Source organism: Opisthorchis viverrini, assembly GCF_000715545.1.
Source record: "Opisthorchis viverrini unplaced genomic scaffold opera_v5_195, whole genome shotgun sequence".
Classification (NCBI taxonomy): Eukaryota; Metazoa; Platyhelminthes; class Trematoda; order Opisthorchiida; family Opisthorchiidae; genus Opisthorchis; species Opisthorchis viverrini.
Window position 1 is genome coordinate 37705 of NW_008751848.1, and position 15149 is coordinate 52853.

Here is a 15149-nt window from a genome sequence, read left to right on the forward strand (position 1 = left end):
TAAGATCGAAAATTTGTGGAGGGTCCTGATAATATTCGCAACCAAAGGTATGTGGTCATACAACATCTGCGCAACACGGAAAGTCTGCAATTGTCGGCTTCGAGTACTGACTGCCTTGTCGCAAATGATTCCTCACGTTTCATGTTTAACCCAGTCATCATAAACAAGAAAGCGTCTTTGAAAATTCCACGGAATGCATTTGTTTTGAAGAAAGAAGAGGTGTCTCCAAGTGGTAATGGGTACTACCTGAGGCATTTCTGTTCACACGCTCGGAAAGTGGTAAACCTGTTCGCGTTCCCACCACAGCCACTATAAATAAACGCCTCGCACGACCCGGTTGAGGCGTTGAAGAAAAATTGTGCGATGTGACTGTTTCCGTTACCGTAGTCTGGTGGGAGTCTACATATATCTGACAAAAAAAGATATAATTAGAAGACGAAGATGGATAGAACAGATTGTTCTAAGTAAGCATGAAGTTACGCGTTGAAGAAAAATTGTGCGATGTGACTGTTTCCGTTACCGTAGACTGGTGGGAGTCTACATATATCTGACAAAAAAAAGATATATTTGGATAATGAGGGTTGATAGAACAGATTATTCCCAGCAAGCATGACGTTACCAGTAAATGGCGACAACAAACTGGTTCTTAAAATACCACTAAATTCTCCTCAGATATATAATAAAATATCCAGGGCCAAAGTCATTGGTTAAAGCAAAATATCAAGATATACTACAGTGATATGAAGAGCTGCCGTCGTTTGAAACTTAGCGCAGAGGAAATTAAGAAGGACTTATTGGGGCTCATTCATCTCACTTTTCTGCCCAGCGGGTCAACAAAGTTTGAAGATGGATGAATATCTTATTGGTATTATCCTTGCAAGGTCAGGCGTCACTCGAATGACTACAGACTGTATTATTGCACTACCCAATGTTTGGTATGTGAGCAGTAAGTATAGCTCAAGAGATCTGAATCTACACCGCTTGATATTCGACTGTAACGTCTTTGCGTGCTGTATCCAACTAACATTAAAAAAGGGGTGTCGTTTAAACTCTTGAGACCGTACCACATCGTATTAGCATCTTGATCAATGACTAGGATGAGGACATTGCCTCTACTTCAAACTACAGTGAATCCAAGACTAGGCGGGTCATCCACAGGATTCGTGAGTCACATTTAATCACCCCTATGTGACTGATATGTGCCAGCCAATTCGACAGTTGGGCGGTGTGATAACGGTTGCATTAGTTGAGCTCAGTCAATTGTTCAATATTTGTGATCGTGTATAAAGTAATATTTTACTGTTGTCACAAGTTGCCAGTATTCGTCCGTCTCTTACAATCATTCGACCAGCCTAATGTCTTCTCGATCACCAGAGTTACATATTTGATACGGCTATTGGTGTTGTTGGTGCTTTTGGAATGCAAGCCAATTCAATCTATCCATAGGTTGACTGAAAATCATCATCTAGGATGGAGGCTGTAAAAAGGTTGGTGATACTGACGGCTTAAATACATATTTAGTGTAATAAACTACAGGCATCCTTACACATGCACGAATCCGTCTGACATTTCGCAAACAAATCACCTAAAAATAACTTTCACTCATCAGGAAAGTCGAAATGTGTCATCTTGCTGTTACACCACACAATGTGTTTTTGAGCGTTTCCTCCATAATGGTGGCTACACACGTGGAATTAAGACATTTCTACAACCCAGAGATAGGAAATGTGAAAGTTCGGCTGAGTATGAAAATCTGCATCATCTTCTGCAGTGGTACCTGATAATTCGAATTGTACACTCGATAAAGCTTACCTCTAACCTCCTCAACGGCTGCTGCAACGACAAGGAAGATAAGGAGTAGAATGGGCATCTCTAGTGAACTCGAACGATCATGTTCCTTCGATCACGCGTATTTATACTCTGTCAATCTATACAACGCATACGCTAAAACAACGACTTATCCACCAAAGGTTGAAGTAGAAAGTGTAAATTTTGGAGTATGTAAATCGCAAGTCGTTCAGGCTATTCTGAATAACCATCAATCCAGAGGACATAGCATGTGTTTGAAATTTTAATGAATGTCCTTGGCTGTCACCAAGTAACGCCAAATCTACAGGTTTGTTCTTAATTTTAAGAGAATGTAATGAGCATGAACAAGTCACATTCGTGAGAGTAAAACGTTTTTGCTTTACTTTCCGCGGTTTCATTAAAAATTGCTCCAAAATCACGGACAAATATCGCCAATGGTCCTATACTAGCACACCACTCTATATACGCTCTATGAAGAAAGGTTTCTTCGCAAATGAAACAGCTTTATTAAAATTAAGTCAGTGCTGGCACATCGTATGAGACAACTTAGAATTTTCTGCCATCGCAAAGACAGGAATTCAAAATACTTATACTGAAATTTTACGTATCCACACAGTAATTAGACGCCTGAAAATCTGCCCAAAAGTATGAAAGTAGTGTGGCCCAAAGGTGTTCAGAGAACACATATCCAAACATTCTCCCATGTATACGGACCATCCGTCAAACCCCTTGTTAGTTTTTATCATAATCGGATCTCTCATAGTTGTTACCATGCCCCTGAAGGCAGCGAAATCCAATGATAATTTCCTGCTCACGGGAGGCCATTTGAGAACCGGCAATCTAAGATAGCCCTCTTGAACGTTGGTCGTTCTGAATGGGATACGGTTGTATACCGGGCTCTTCTCCGGGAGCTACTTCAAAATAAAGGCTGAAGGAGATCTGATCTAGGTTCTGGTTCCTCTCTGTAAGAGCAGACTCCGTCAAAGTACGCTGTGAAGGGTCAAATGAAAGTTACTTCCTAGGTCTGGTCGTTTACGATAATGGCAGGTTCAAATATGGTATGACGTAAATAAGGAGCACAGAAAAGCCGTTGTGCTAACATCAATACCATAGTGATTAATCTATTTCAGACAGCCTATCATTTTGCAGAATACGATCTCGTATGCTATAGTTGTTGAAACTTTTTTGAACCTTCATGGCTCCTTCGGCATCTCTTCCAAATAAAGTATTACATATCCAGGGTAGTTAGCTTCCTGTGAACGACAGAAAAATTAAGCCTTATCTAGATATACGGCAGAATGTATAGAGCTGAGTGAACACAAGTGGTTGTTCAAAATACTCTTCTGTATCTGTGCCACAAATATCCTTGGGGGAATGAATAACGATCCTCGATATCCTGTGGTGGGAAACGGCTGCTTAAATGGGGTACTTGGGAAAGATAATCATGTTCCATTTTGACGGTAATTCTCTATCGGAAGTGAAAGCATCTATACAGAATTCATGCTTTCGTAAATCTGTGGTTGTCTTCAGCTTTCATCATGGGGGAAATATTCGTGGTGTTGAGTGCAGTCTTCATATTTGCACGTTCGTTATGTTGCAGGTTGTATAAATGAGGAAGATAATACTGTCACATTAATTTTGTTGCACGTTAGGAATAATATGAAATTCTGAGATAGTACGTTGCCACTTGCTCGCACAGCGATTATAATTTTTTTCTTCCTGTCTTTCACTATTTTTCGCGAGTGGCATTTGTCGGAACTAAGGGCGACTTGATGAACGAAACATTCCTCCGTGTATAAGATCGATGCCGCTTGATATCTTCACCGAATTCAGCAAGAAAATGATAGTCTCGTAATCGCCCCCATGAAATAAACCCACCAGATTCACTTTCTAGAGTTTTATAGATTCAGAAGTTTGCGGAAACTTTGCATATGCAATCAACAATGTGACGGAATTTTAATTCTGGTTATAGAGAAACTTAGTCTGATTGAAACTGGTTATGTGACGAAATTTTTTTCCTGTGGTTATTCCTGGGAGGGCTTTATCTAGTACTATTCACAAATACAAAACAGCAGGCCATCTAAATTATCCATTCTCTGTCTTGCTTCTCATCTGATTCCCTGGAACACAAGCAGATTATATTCCAATCGATTAGATTATGTTCTGGACCGTTTGAGTGGCCATCGTTTCAGAGAGTGTGATACACACAGTATTTTATTTTGTAGTTCATCAATATCATTATACTACTCTATGATTACGGCAATGCTACATCCACTTTTTCACCCCTTACTCCGCACAACCATGCAATACCATGCGAGTTTGTGAGCGCCGGATATAACGGGCGAGCGGTATCTTTGAGTGACGCGTAAAACCAGAACCTCCGGGCAGGCAAAACAAAGTCGGAGCTGGGTTTCTATGCGGTACAATTAGTGTAAGAAAATTCGCAAATTATGCGAATTATGCGTCCAAAACAAACAGTCCGCTTGGACTTCAAAAGTGCAAAGCAAGGGAGCAAACAGGCTCCAACGTGCGACAGTCACACGTGCAAAGTCGGCTACAAATGGCCGGATGACCTCAAGGCCAAATGGGTGAAGTGGTAAGGACGCACAAACGTCAGTTCATATATACACACAAAACACAAAAGTGGGGTGGGGTTTACAAATGAGGATAGAATAAACATGAGGAATTTCATTGTCAACGTGATAGATGATACACCGGATATAAATCGCCCACGTCTAGAAAGTCGACTGTCCTGGGGTCAATGTTGGAGTTCATCTACTATGGAAAACAGACCAATTTAATCATAACATCAACCATCCTTCTGAGATAGGTCCTTCCACTATTCTCTGCGAAGTTTTCAATAATTCGAGCTTTGTTTATCTCCTAATTCCATCTACGGATTCACCATTCCACATGGTGTGCAGCTGCCTCCTGGTTTTCCACATAGCAAAAATTAGGAACCTACACCATTCACACAGTTGTCCGATGACGGAACCTTTGACGTGCATCCACGCAACTCTCATCGATGCAGGACGGTCTATACTATGTGGTCTTCCGCCATCACTCACGTGAAACGGTAATATCAGGCTGCTTCTCTCGTTTATCCACACTCACGTGAATGGAACTAGGAGACAGAATGGATTTGGAGTAACACAATGTAGGTTTATCCGTTGATTTAGTCGGTAAGAGAACCGATATATTTCATCCGGAAGTTTAGGATGCATCAACTGGTCCTGATTTCGGAAAACGAAATGTGGAAACTTTCGCAACTTTCCACACGTATATTGTCACGTGAGGGTTCTACATCTCAGTTGGGTGAACCAGCCACATAGCTTTTGAATTACTTTGCACAAATTAAGTGAGCAATGAACAAAATGAGTAAAGGGAAGTTTAGAATCACGTTGACAACCTCAGTTTTCCTATTTTCAATCATTGTGTGTTATTCTAAAATTAATTTTAGTTCAGTTGGCCCTATGAACTGACATTTATGTACATGTGACACAATAAAATCAATGTGTGAAATTTCCCCAATCTTGTACCGTTTTCACAATAGTAACGCCAACCTCTATTAGATCATGTGCTATCATCACCTTGAAATGTTGCGTCGTATGTCCATCCCGAAGTGTACACAGTGTAGATCAGTGGGCGTTTTCGAATTAGCTTGTCAAATTGGCCTACTTTGGTGGGCTATCACACAAGATACACATAACGGTTTGGGGTTTGCACACAGCAGCACCTGGAATCGTCTAATCGCTGTCTAATCAGCACTGAAATTAGAGAATGAAACAGAAGAGGGCGTAACTAGTGTTCTGTACCATGCGATTTCTGTTCCAACCGTCAGAGTAGTTTACGGAACGATGGATCCCTTTCAAGGTCAATGATTGTTATATCCTGTGTGGCTTCATGAAAGACTAATGCAAATCATATGTCTGAAACCAATGGCGAAGTTTTGCTTAAAAGATTGCATTACTGTGATTTCTGACGGATAAGCGAGCGACTTCTGATGTAAAATTATTAATCGGTCCTACTTATGGGGTGATGAAGTTTGACCCACCAGTGGTGCCAGTTAAAAGCATACGGTGTAATTTAGGTTCAGCTGATCATTTGTCGGTTGCCTGGCAAGTAATAATGACTGGACCATAATATATATCTATTAGCGATATTAAAAATGCCAATTCTCCCAGTCATGTAGCTTCATTACCTCTGTCCTCTGCTGATTGCTAGTTCAACTGTTTGTACTACTGATGAGGTACGTGAGTAGTCTATGCGTTGGCGTCCAAGCTTCACCCACGCATCTGATGAAAGGTGGAGTTTATTATAGAAATTGTGGAACTGCTTTGCGGCGTTTGTTTACTATTGCGTTTGAGAACCTTCAGTTTTTAGAGACTGCGCATATGCGATGTTTGCTTTCCTGTCTAGTGAACCGGAACTACCCATTCGTGATTTCTAAAGACGTGACGCTACACCGAAGTACTTTTGTCCCTCCACCAGGCGGTTTAGTAAGTCGAAGTGCATAATCCGTTTGAGTTTACCGGTATGAGATGCTATTTATGATGGTTTTGGTTTTCTGGATTATGTGAGAGACATCGTTTAAACAATTGGTCCTTGGTGTTTCACATTAACCAAACATCTTCTTTCGAGCAGGTATCTCAGATTCTTTTAATGACCGAGCTCAGTTGTCCGCTGTCTTGATTGATGGTACTCTAAATGGTAGAAATGTGCAGACCAGAACGTAGTGTTTCGAGTACGACAATGTTCATCTACCCGTTTGAGTGACGAGGAAAGTCGTTCTGCTCTGACGGTCGTTCGGGACGTCATTTTGTTTCATGCAGAACAAAAGCCTTTAGTCGTGTCGTTTTGGCTTATTTTACTTGGTCTCTTTTTTATCAACGGATTATGTTGAGTAATCATCTTCTTGCAACTTGCACTGAGGAGAGGGCATGAAACTTGAAAAAAAAACAGCACCACGCAAACTAGTGGTCAATTTGGGTACGCCAATATAAAGGGAAAAATGCACAATGCAACCAAATATCATGCTCTGAAAGATTATCAACCACATGAAGAATCCCTGCGCACTGTGTTACTCTGCGAATAGTGATTATGTGATTGAATAATCAATCTCAAGCGCAAAGGCTTCAATATAAAATGGGGGGCTTCAATATATCGCGTCTTGCGTATATTGGGGAAGAAAGCATCCATTTCCTTTGACGGACTGCCGTTCGTTGGACAGCAAACATGAGTGAATGTTTTAGGAATCCCAAAAATGCCTACTCAACCAGCTACATTAAAGTAAACTCCGCCAGTTAAAATCAGTCGTCATTTTTGTTTGATAGTTATTGTTAAGTACCAACGCTGGTTGCAGCGCACAACTCATCATGCTTGTATCAAAGAATCGGTTCAACATTTTTTGAGGCCCCTGTTGACAGGAATTGCTGTATTACGAGACGAAGTTGCTTTGCAATTGCTTATACAAATAGAGAGCTACTAGGTTTGCTTAATCTCGAAGAGGCCATGCACGCCGGGAAAATTCTACAACCTGGCTGCATATTCTATCAGTTGCGCCACTAAAACTGATCTCTCACCGGTAATAATCATTGTATCCTGAAGTATGTGTATAGTCATTCTGCGGCGCGGTCGGCCTGAATATTTTATTATACCCTGTCCACCCCGTTACAAGTCGCAATGGTTCTAGACCAGTTCCGCTTCGAACATTTGTAACCATAAGCTTAAGAATCGATTTGGGGCTTCAATTTACTTTTAGAGTATGACGATGTGTCTGGTATCTCTCAAAGTCACTAATTTGGGACTTTTCAAGTGCCATCAGTCCGAGGACGTTGACCACCGCTCATTCGGAGGTCTCCGATAAATTAAGGGCAACTAGTTTAGCTTGCCCAATATTCAGACATGGTAATACGCCATTTGCACATCCGGCCAAAAAATTCGAACAGACAAAATCCTGACTGGATTTCCGACACGAATCCGTTCATCATCCAGACCTTCACAGGGGATTGCTAAACATTCAAAAGCATCAGATTCTGAACCAAATTGCGAATAGACAAATTCATAACCGGGTGAAAATGGGGTAGTGTGGCGAATATGACAGCGAGCATGTCATTTTTACGACATTTTTTAGAGGTGTATGGTGCAATTACTTCCAACCAAATTCACTGTATATTCTCATCATCCCCCAGAACCGGAACCTTAGAGTGGCTCTTGTGCTGTAGATTGGATGCTCCTGATTCAACCATGAGAGTAAATATTGGTGATGCTAGCCTGTGAATGTGGGCGATTAGAAGCAAGTTAGTCCGAGAGGCGGGAACATGGTTCTTCGGAATAAGATCGTTTCACTGCTACTGACGAGACGCTTGCAGCAACTGGATACAAGTGGTACACGTGGTATATCACATTCAGCTTGGATAATATTCTACGTATCACTTAATGGCTCGTGTTGCTCGGAATGTCACTGAACTTTAGTTATCTTTATTCGAATACATTAAATGACTGTTCATTGAGAGTACCTTTTGTATTGCAACTTTGACTGCAATCGAAATTTCGTTTATACAGCGTGCCCTTTACTCTTTTCGCAATGCAACACCCTATGACTGTTCCTAATCGTTTCCTGCTGACTTTCACTTATCTATCATGTAGATTTAAAAATATGGAGATCCGTATTCACTAGCATCATTTTTCGATTGTTCTCCTCTGTGTTCCAGGAATGTTTCAGGATGGTACTCAGGTTCATTCTTAATTAAGACTGATACCAAAGTGACTCTTCACTAAGAAGGCTCTTGTGACATGCAAATTTTTCACAACGGAGAGCGGTGATTTATAGTTTAAGACAAGTAACATTAACGGTTACCGGGATTTATACCAGTGTAGCGGTGGATACTACTGAGGAGGCTTACGACTATCTTGTGGTTTCTCGTAAATCCTTTTCGCGTCTATTGAAATATGAGATTTCTTGCGGAATTTGTGGAATTGCTTTGTGGCATTCATTTTCATTTGGGTGATAGTCAATGAGTATCCAGGAAAGTTCAGGAAGACACGTTCGAGAGAAAGGCGGATGTTCAGTATTTATAAACAAGATGCATATGAGAATTTCGCTTCCCTGTCCAATAGTTTGTAGCTGTTCTGTTGGTGTTTCCCAATAAATAAGTCCGCAACGAAAACCTTCTTTCCTTCACCGGTATAGCTTTCTTGCCTTGGGTAGTAAGTGTGCACAAGTAGCAGTTGATAGTGGACGAAATTCGTTCCGGTTTTATCCTTGTTCTGGCACAGTCGGGTGGCTTATTTACGGTGACAGAGCTGACTGTGCTCACCGGGAATCTTCCACCAAATATATACTTTAGTTTGGTTTTGGGTCCGGTAAACATTTTTGTTTCCAGTGGCAAAAACAAGTGATCTGGTATTTCGAATACAAAAATGATAGTGGGCACTCAAATTCTCACTAGTAGGTTGCGTTTGCAGTTCCTTTTGGGCACTGTGAATTGACCTACGAATTTTTTATCATGCATGAATTTTATGCTTTTGTGACTAGTTGTCTGTGGGAGCGCACTATGTGTGAGTACACATCCTTGTGTCATACAGATTCGCTTTGCATCTCTTGAAAAGGGAGATCCGTTGCGGAATTTGTGGAGTTTCTCTAGAGAATTTGCTTTGATTCGAGCAACAGTCAATGAATATCCAGGAAAGTTCAGGAAGACGCGTTCAAGGAGAAAGTGGATATTCAGTTTCTGTAAACAAGATGCATATGAGAATTTCGCTTCCCTGTCCAATAGTTTGTAGCTGTTCTGTTGGTGTTTCCCAATAAATAAGTCCGCAACGAAAACCTTCTTTCCTTCACCGGTATAGCTTTCTTGCCTTGGGTAGTAAGTGTGCACAAGTAGCAGTTGATAGTGGACGAAATTCGTTCCGGTTTTATCCTTGTTCTGGCACAGTCGGGTGGCTTATTTACGGTGACAGTCAGAGCTGACTGTGCTTACCGGAAATCTTGCACCAAATATATACTTTAGTTTGATTTTAGGTCCGGGAAACATTTTTGTTTCCGGTGGCAAAAACAAGTGATCTGGTATTTCGAATACAAAAATGATAGTGGGCACTCAAATTCTCACTAGTAGGTTGCGTTTGCAGTTCCTTTTGGGCACTGTGAATTGACCTACGAATTTTTTATGATGCATGAATTTTATGCTTTTGTGACTAGTTGTCTGTGGGAGCGCACTATGTGTGAGTACACATCCTTGTGTCATACAGTTTTGCAGAAAATTGAAAATGTTCTTTGGTCTGGCTTATCGCTAAATTATTACAATCTGAATTCGTTGTTCAACATGGCAGCCGATGTCTCATAATATGGAACCCGTGAAGTCCTTCTATGACATCATCCACATGATAGAATAGGGTAGCTATACCAAGGACATAGGGCAGATCGATCTAGCATTTTGTGCCTAAACACACACGATTGTCCATAGGACGTTGTGACGGATGATGCAGGTTGAATGCAAGGCGGCTTCAGCGTCAGAGAGTGATTTACTTGCCTTGTACACCGTTGTCTGTTGTGGCTCTTTAACACCGTCTGTACTCATCGATCAGCTGGGTCGTCCCCAAAAATCAACATGACTTTTGCATCTGTGATCTAATCTATCAGTCCAAAATTCAGTAGGACTTTTGCATCTGTGATCTAATCTATCAGTCCATTTACAGCAGCATTTTATAGCTTCCAGCACGGTTTTGTCAGGTTAACACAATCAGAGTTCAGGAAGTTTGTTTTCTTTCACGTCTCGCAAATTACAAGCTCATTAGGATCTGGTGTAATAGTAACCGGGCATTCACAGGTTTTGAAGACGGGTTCAGATGTCCTGCTAGTTTCCAATCAGGAGAACGACCCGACTGAAGGTACTATTTCTGCCTCACACCCTTAGATTCTACTCTTCACTGCTACCCATTCAGCCAACCACGGGCTCTCCATGATCACATGTAGCTAGTTTAAGTCTCAGTGTACAGCTAGAGCATAAGTAATTTGAGCTGTCTGATTATCCGCACTCACTTGCTGATCAGTAGGAGTAAATCAAGGTAACAAATCTGCTGCTATGTGGCCTCGGGTGTAGAGACTATAACAAATGACAAACCTGTTCTGATTGCTTACTTTTGTGGTTTATTTTTGACAATGCCCTAAGCCAGTCCACGTCGAGCAAACCTGATTATAGTTCCGAAAACTTTCGTGATGATGAATTATGCGTATGTTCACAGGTATATTTACGACACAGTTTGCTGGGCTTAAATCTATTAGAATTGGGATGCAAAGCACAACAGTGTTATGCATAGGTTTTTCCCTCAGTCGGTGCTTATTCCGTGATCATCTTTATTTCGGTGTTAAATTGGGTAAACACACCTATTGTTTTTATTGAATAAATGTGACAGCATGGTCGCTACTGTTGGTGAACCCCAGATTGGTAACGCGGCTGGCGCCTCAACAAATTGTTCAAGCCAATACGATGCCGTGGGAGATCTACGCATAAAATTGCCTCTTGGCATGCACTAACACACCATACTCACCACCAGTGGCAACACCAGTACCAGAACTTTGGTCATTAGTCTTGTTCATACCAGATATGTGAATAGAGATCTCAAACGATGGACAGCGACAGATGTTTACAGCTAAACAAGGTTGACAGAGATTTGAGTTTTGCTCAAAACTGGAAGAATCGGGGAAGTGGGACATGCGCTGGACGTGAGGCACAGAACGGATACATAAAATATCGAAATTTTGAGCCTACGATTTGAAACAACCGAATCATGTACAGAAGTTAATCCGTCAGTTGACACCGCGATGTAGTCCTCAGAGAGGCCAGCCACTTATTATGGAGAGTGTTGCTGTACCACAGTTGTTGACGTAACTTAGACAATAAGCCCAAAGTGAATTTGGAGCTGATTTCCACAGGAAATGTCACGGAGTTTTGTTGCATGTAGAGGCGATGACCTGAAAAGCCACACAAATGAAATAGTCAAGCTAAACAACTACCTTTCCTCAATCGATGAAGCAATTGTGCAATCAAACAATCAGCCGACAAACCAATCAACCAGTCTGTTGACTAGTCAACCAGCTAGCCATTCAAATAATTAATATGCCTATCTGTCTCTCCCTATGTACGTCTGTCTAACTGGCTATTTATCTACCTAGCTGTTCACCAGTCACCACCTTTCTGTTCATACGTGGTTTACATTTATATTCGTTTGCCTGGCAGTATACCTCTGTGGCTATTCATATTACATCCGGCTGTTTTACTTTATCGCTTCTTCCTAAACAGCCGGAAGTCTCATGTTCATGTCCACTCGTAATCTTAGGCTCCTTCACTCCAGTCAAACCAAATCACAATGCGAAAGGAAAATTGTTTTGTTTTATTAATCACCATCTGGTTGTGTCACCAAGGAAAGGATGCTGGGTCTTTTGGCGGTTTTGGCTATTGTCACTGCAGACATGCTTTTTCACATTTGAACCTGTTCGCATTTCCGTCACACCCACCATAAATGAATTCGTCGAAAGATTTGAACCTGTTCCCATTTCCGTCACACCCACCATAAATGAATTCTTCGCATTTTCCCGACTCGCTGTCGAAGTACACACTTGGGAAGGATGCTTTGCAATCCCCGGGATCTTTTGAAAGATAACATATATCTGACAAAATCAAGAAGATATATATAGGCAGTGTGAGAAATGCTGAAGATGTTGCTTACGGAAAAATAATACAATATTTCTGGAATACATGGTAGATCGTTTTTCATATCCCTATTGAGTTGCACTTGGTAGTTATCAATACTACAGGGATTATCTGAAGTAATAATCTGGGGATTTCGAAAGTCTGTCTGGAAGATAATGTAAAGAATTACACCCAGAATGTTGTGAAATTGTTGATCGTCTTTTCTGTTCATAAATCTAACTGTTTTGCAACACGAATTACAACTGGAACGGCGGATAAATGTGGAGTAACTTTACCACAGCCTGCTTGCTACAATTTCGGCAAACAGGATGAAGACAAAGCCGAATTGTATTTATCGAGACAAATTGTTCAGAGGCATCGGAAATTATTCAAAGGATTCTAAACACGGCTCACATAGGAGTAGCTTACCACAGAATAGACACTCTGGACTCTGCATTGGTACAATCGGAGAATCGCCTTCCGCCAAACAGAACAAAGGCCTATGTCCACAAGATTAAGTTTACTGACTGTATTAATTTCTATGTAGGGCAGGTGGCACGAAAACATAACACCCGAATCGTTGAGCATGGAAGGAAAATAAACAGGCCGCCGAGAAATACAGACAAATATCGAGGGTGACCGAAAAACTCGGCAACTGCGGAACACGCACTGGACACAGGACTACGGCCCTCGTCACAGAGACTGATGGCCGAGGCGGAAGAAACCGCCAAGCATCCAAGTGTTGACGGAATATAAGCCGTAGAACTGGCAAGCGTGTGAGAACGGTTTAGGATCAGTCCAGCTGACGCGTGTGGTGTGCGGTTATCGGAAGGAAGAGTAGTCAATTCAACTTAACGTCAACCACCTTTCCTCCCTCCAAATAAATTGTCGAACCACTCACAAGCCCACAACGACTAACGGATCATCGATTGAAGCACCCTGAAGTGGAAGAATAAGGAGCCAAACCCCGTCTGCCCTATAACCTGGCCAAATTGGTGACCTGCTCACTTGGCCTGATGAAGCTTTTGTGTCAAAAGCGGAACGCTGCCCAATTAAAAACTACCGACTGTTTACCAAGCTCTTCTGAAACTGATCAGAATTAATTTGAAAATCTTTTCAGAAGGACTTGGTGAACAATCGATGCCCCTTATTTGGGCTTTGGACACAAAAGCCTCATCAGGCCAGATAAGCAGGTCACCAAATTGGCCAGGTTAAAAGACAGACGGGTAACCAATCATTAAGTCCTCTTCAGATTATTACACCAGATCAGTCTTGAGTGTCAATGAACGGCTCTTGTCGGTTAGTGTGCTTCGGTGGATTGAGGGAGTTTCAAATTTGTTCTGATCGGTTTCGGTTCGTTAATCTTCCACTTCAAGTCACTTTAACTGATGAAGTTTGTTCATTACTTCAATTAGATCCGCTGTCCGATCAGCTTCTTCTGTGCCCTTCAATTTTAAACTCTCCCAATCGACCAACGCAAAATTGTGGCAGCGGCCACTGATTGACACTGAACACTGATCTAATGCGCTAATATGGAGACATCTCACGGTTTGTTTCTCCGTTACTCTTAAAACATGGCCAAATTGGTGATCCGGTCACTTGGCCTGATTAAGCTTCTGTGTCAAAAGCGAGACGTTGCCCAATTAAAAACTGCCAGTTATATACCGAGCCCTTCTGAAGCAAATCATCACCAACGCAATCATCGACAAGGAGGAATTGCAACACCGCAGTGCACAAAAGGGGTGACGCTGGAGCGAACACGTGTGGCGCACAAATGTCATCATTTTACGGGCTGGGAACGAATATGGTCATGAATATGGTTACATAATACGCGACCTTAGAGAATCCGGGTACAGAAATGGATTCAAGGTATTGTAGTGGTCTCACCGGACATCACAATTATCTAATTATCTGCATGAGTTGGTCCATCAATAATGCATCCTGCACTAACGTTTTCCGAAGAAAATGCCACCTTCACCTAGGCTAATGTATCTCATAATTTGATTAAAACTCTTGGTCTATGGGAAACTAGGTTAGCACACTACGGGATTCGTGTACGATTCCCGATACTAGGAGTTAACTCGACGCCATCAGGCAAATGTTGACATGTCATTTTGGAGTCCAATTGACAGGTTGTGAATGGGTATAATTGAGGAGAGCGAAGTTGGTACACTGAGATAATTTCACGACGGATTGGTCCAAGCAACATTTGGTCACATATGGAATTTGCATCTTGTTAGTGGATGACATAAAGTGTGGGTGAGGCTTACCTTGGATGCTCGAAACTAGCACTACGATGTTGAATAAGACTGTGATCAGACCAGTCATGATCTCGTGAATGTGAACAACAAAGTGTCCAGTCGAAGGTCCCAAATTTATATTATGTCAACCTTACAACAAGATGCGCTACACGATTCCGATATGTGGGGAAGAAACAGGAAGCCTTTCCATGGTTGTGGTATGCAAATTGCACAAATTAAGATTTATTCTGGACGGCCCACGAGTTACAGGGTCATAAATTGTAGTTGAAATAATGATCAGTGAATGTGGCTGCCTCTGAACGGCGATTCGAATTAGTTGAAGCCTGTTTCTGAGAAGGGGTATTCTGGCCTTACTTGGGCAATTGGGGGATCCGACATTAATTGTTCA

At 41.7% G+C, this 15149-nt stretch overlaps 1 protein-coding gene across 1 annotated transcript in view; it reads right to left on the reverse strand.

The window, feature by feature from the left end:
* Positions 1-242: 242 nt before the first annotated feature.
* The window catches only part of T265_07897 (hypothetical protein), a gene marked incomplete at both ends in the record, with an annotated part of 61035 nt that continues 46128 nt past the window's right edge, over positions 243-15149 (reverse strand). Inside the window, 3 exons of the mRNA XM_009173554.1 lie at positions 243-409; positions 1813-1833; positions 12326-12478. Coding sequence (XP_009171818.1) covers positions 243-409; positions 1813-1833; positions 12326-12478 — 341 coding nt within the window. The remainder of the gene's footprint in view (positions 410-1812; positions 1834-12325; positions 12479-15149) is intronic.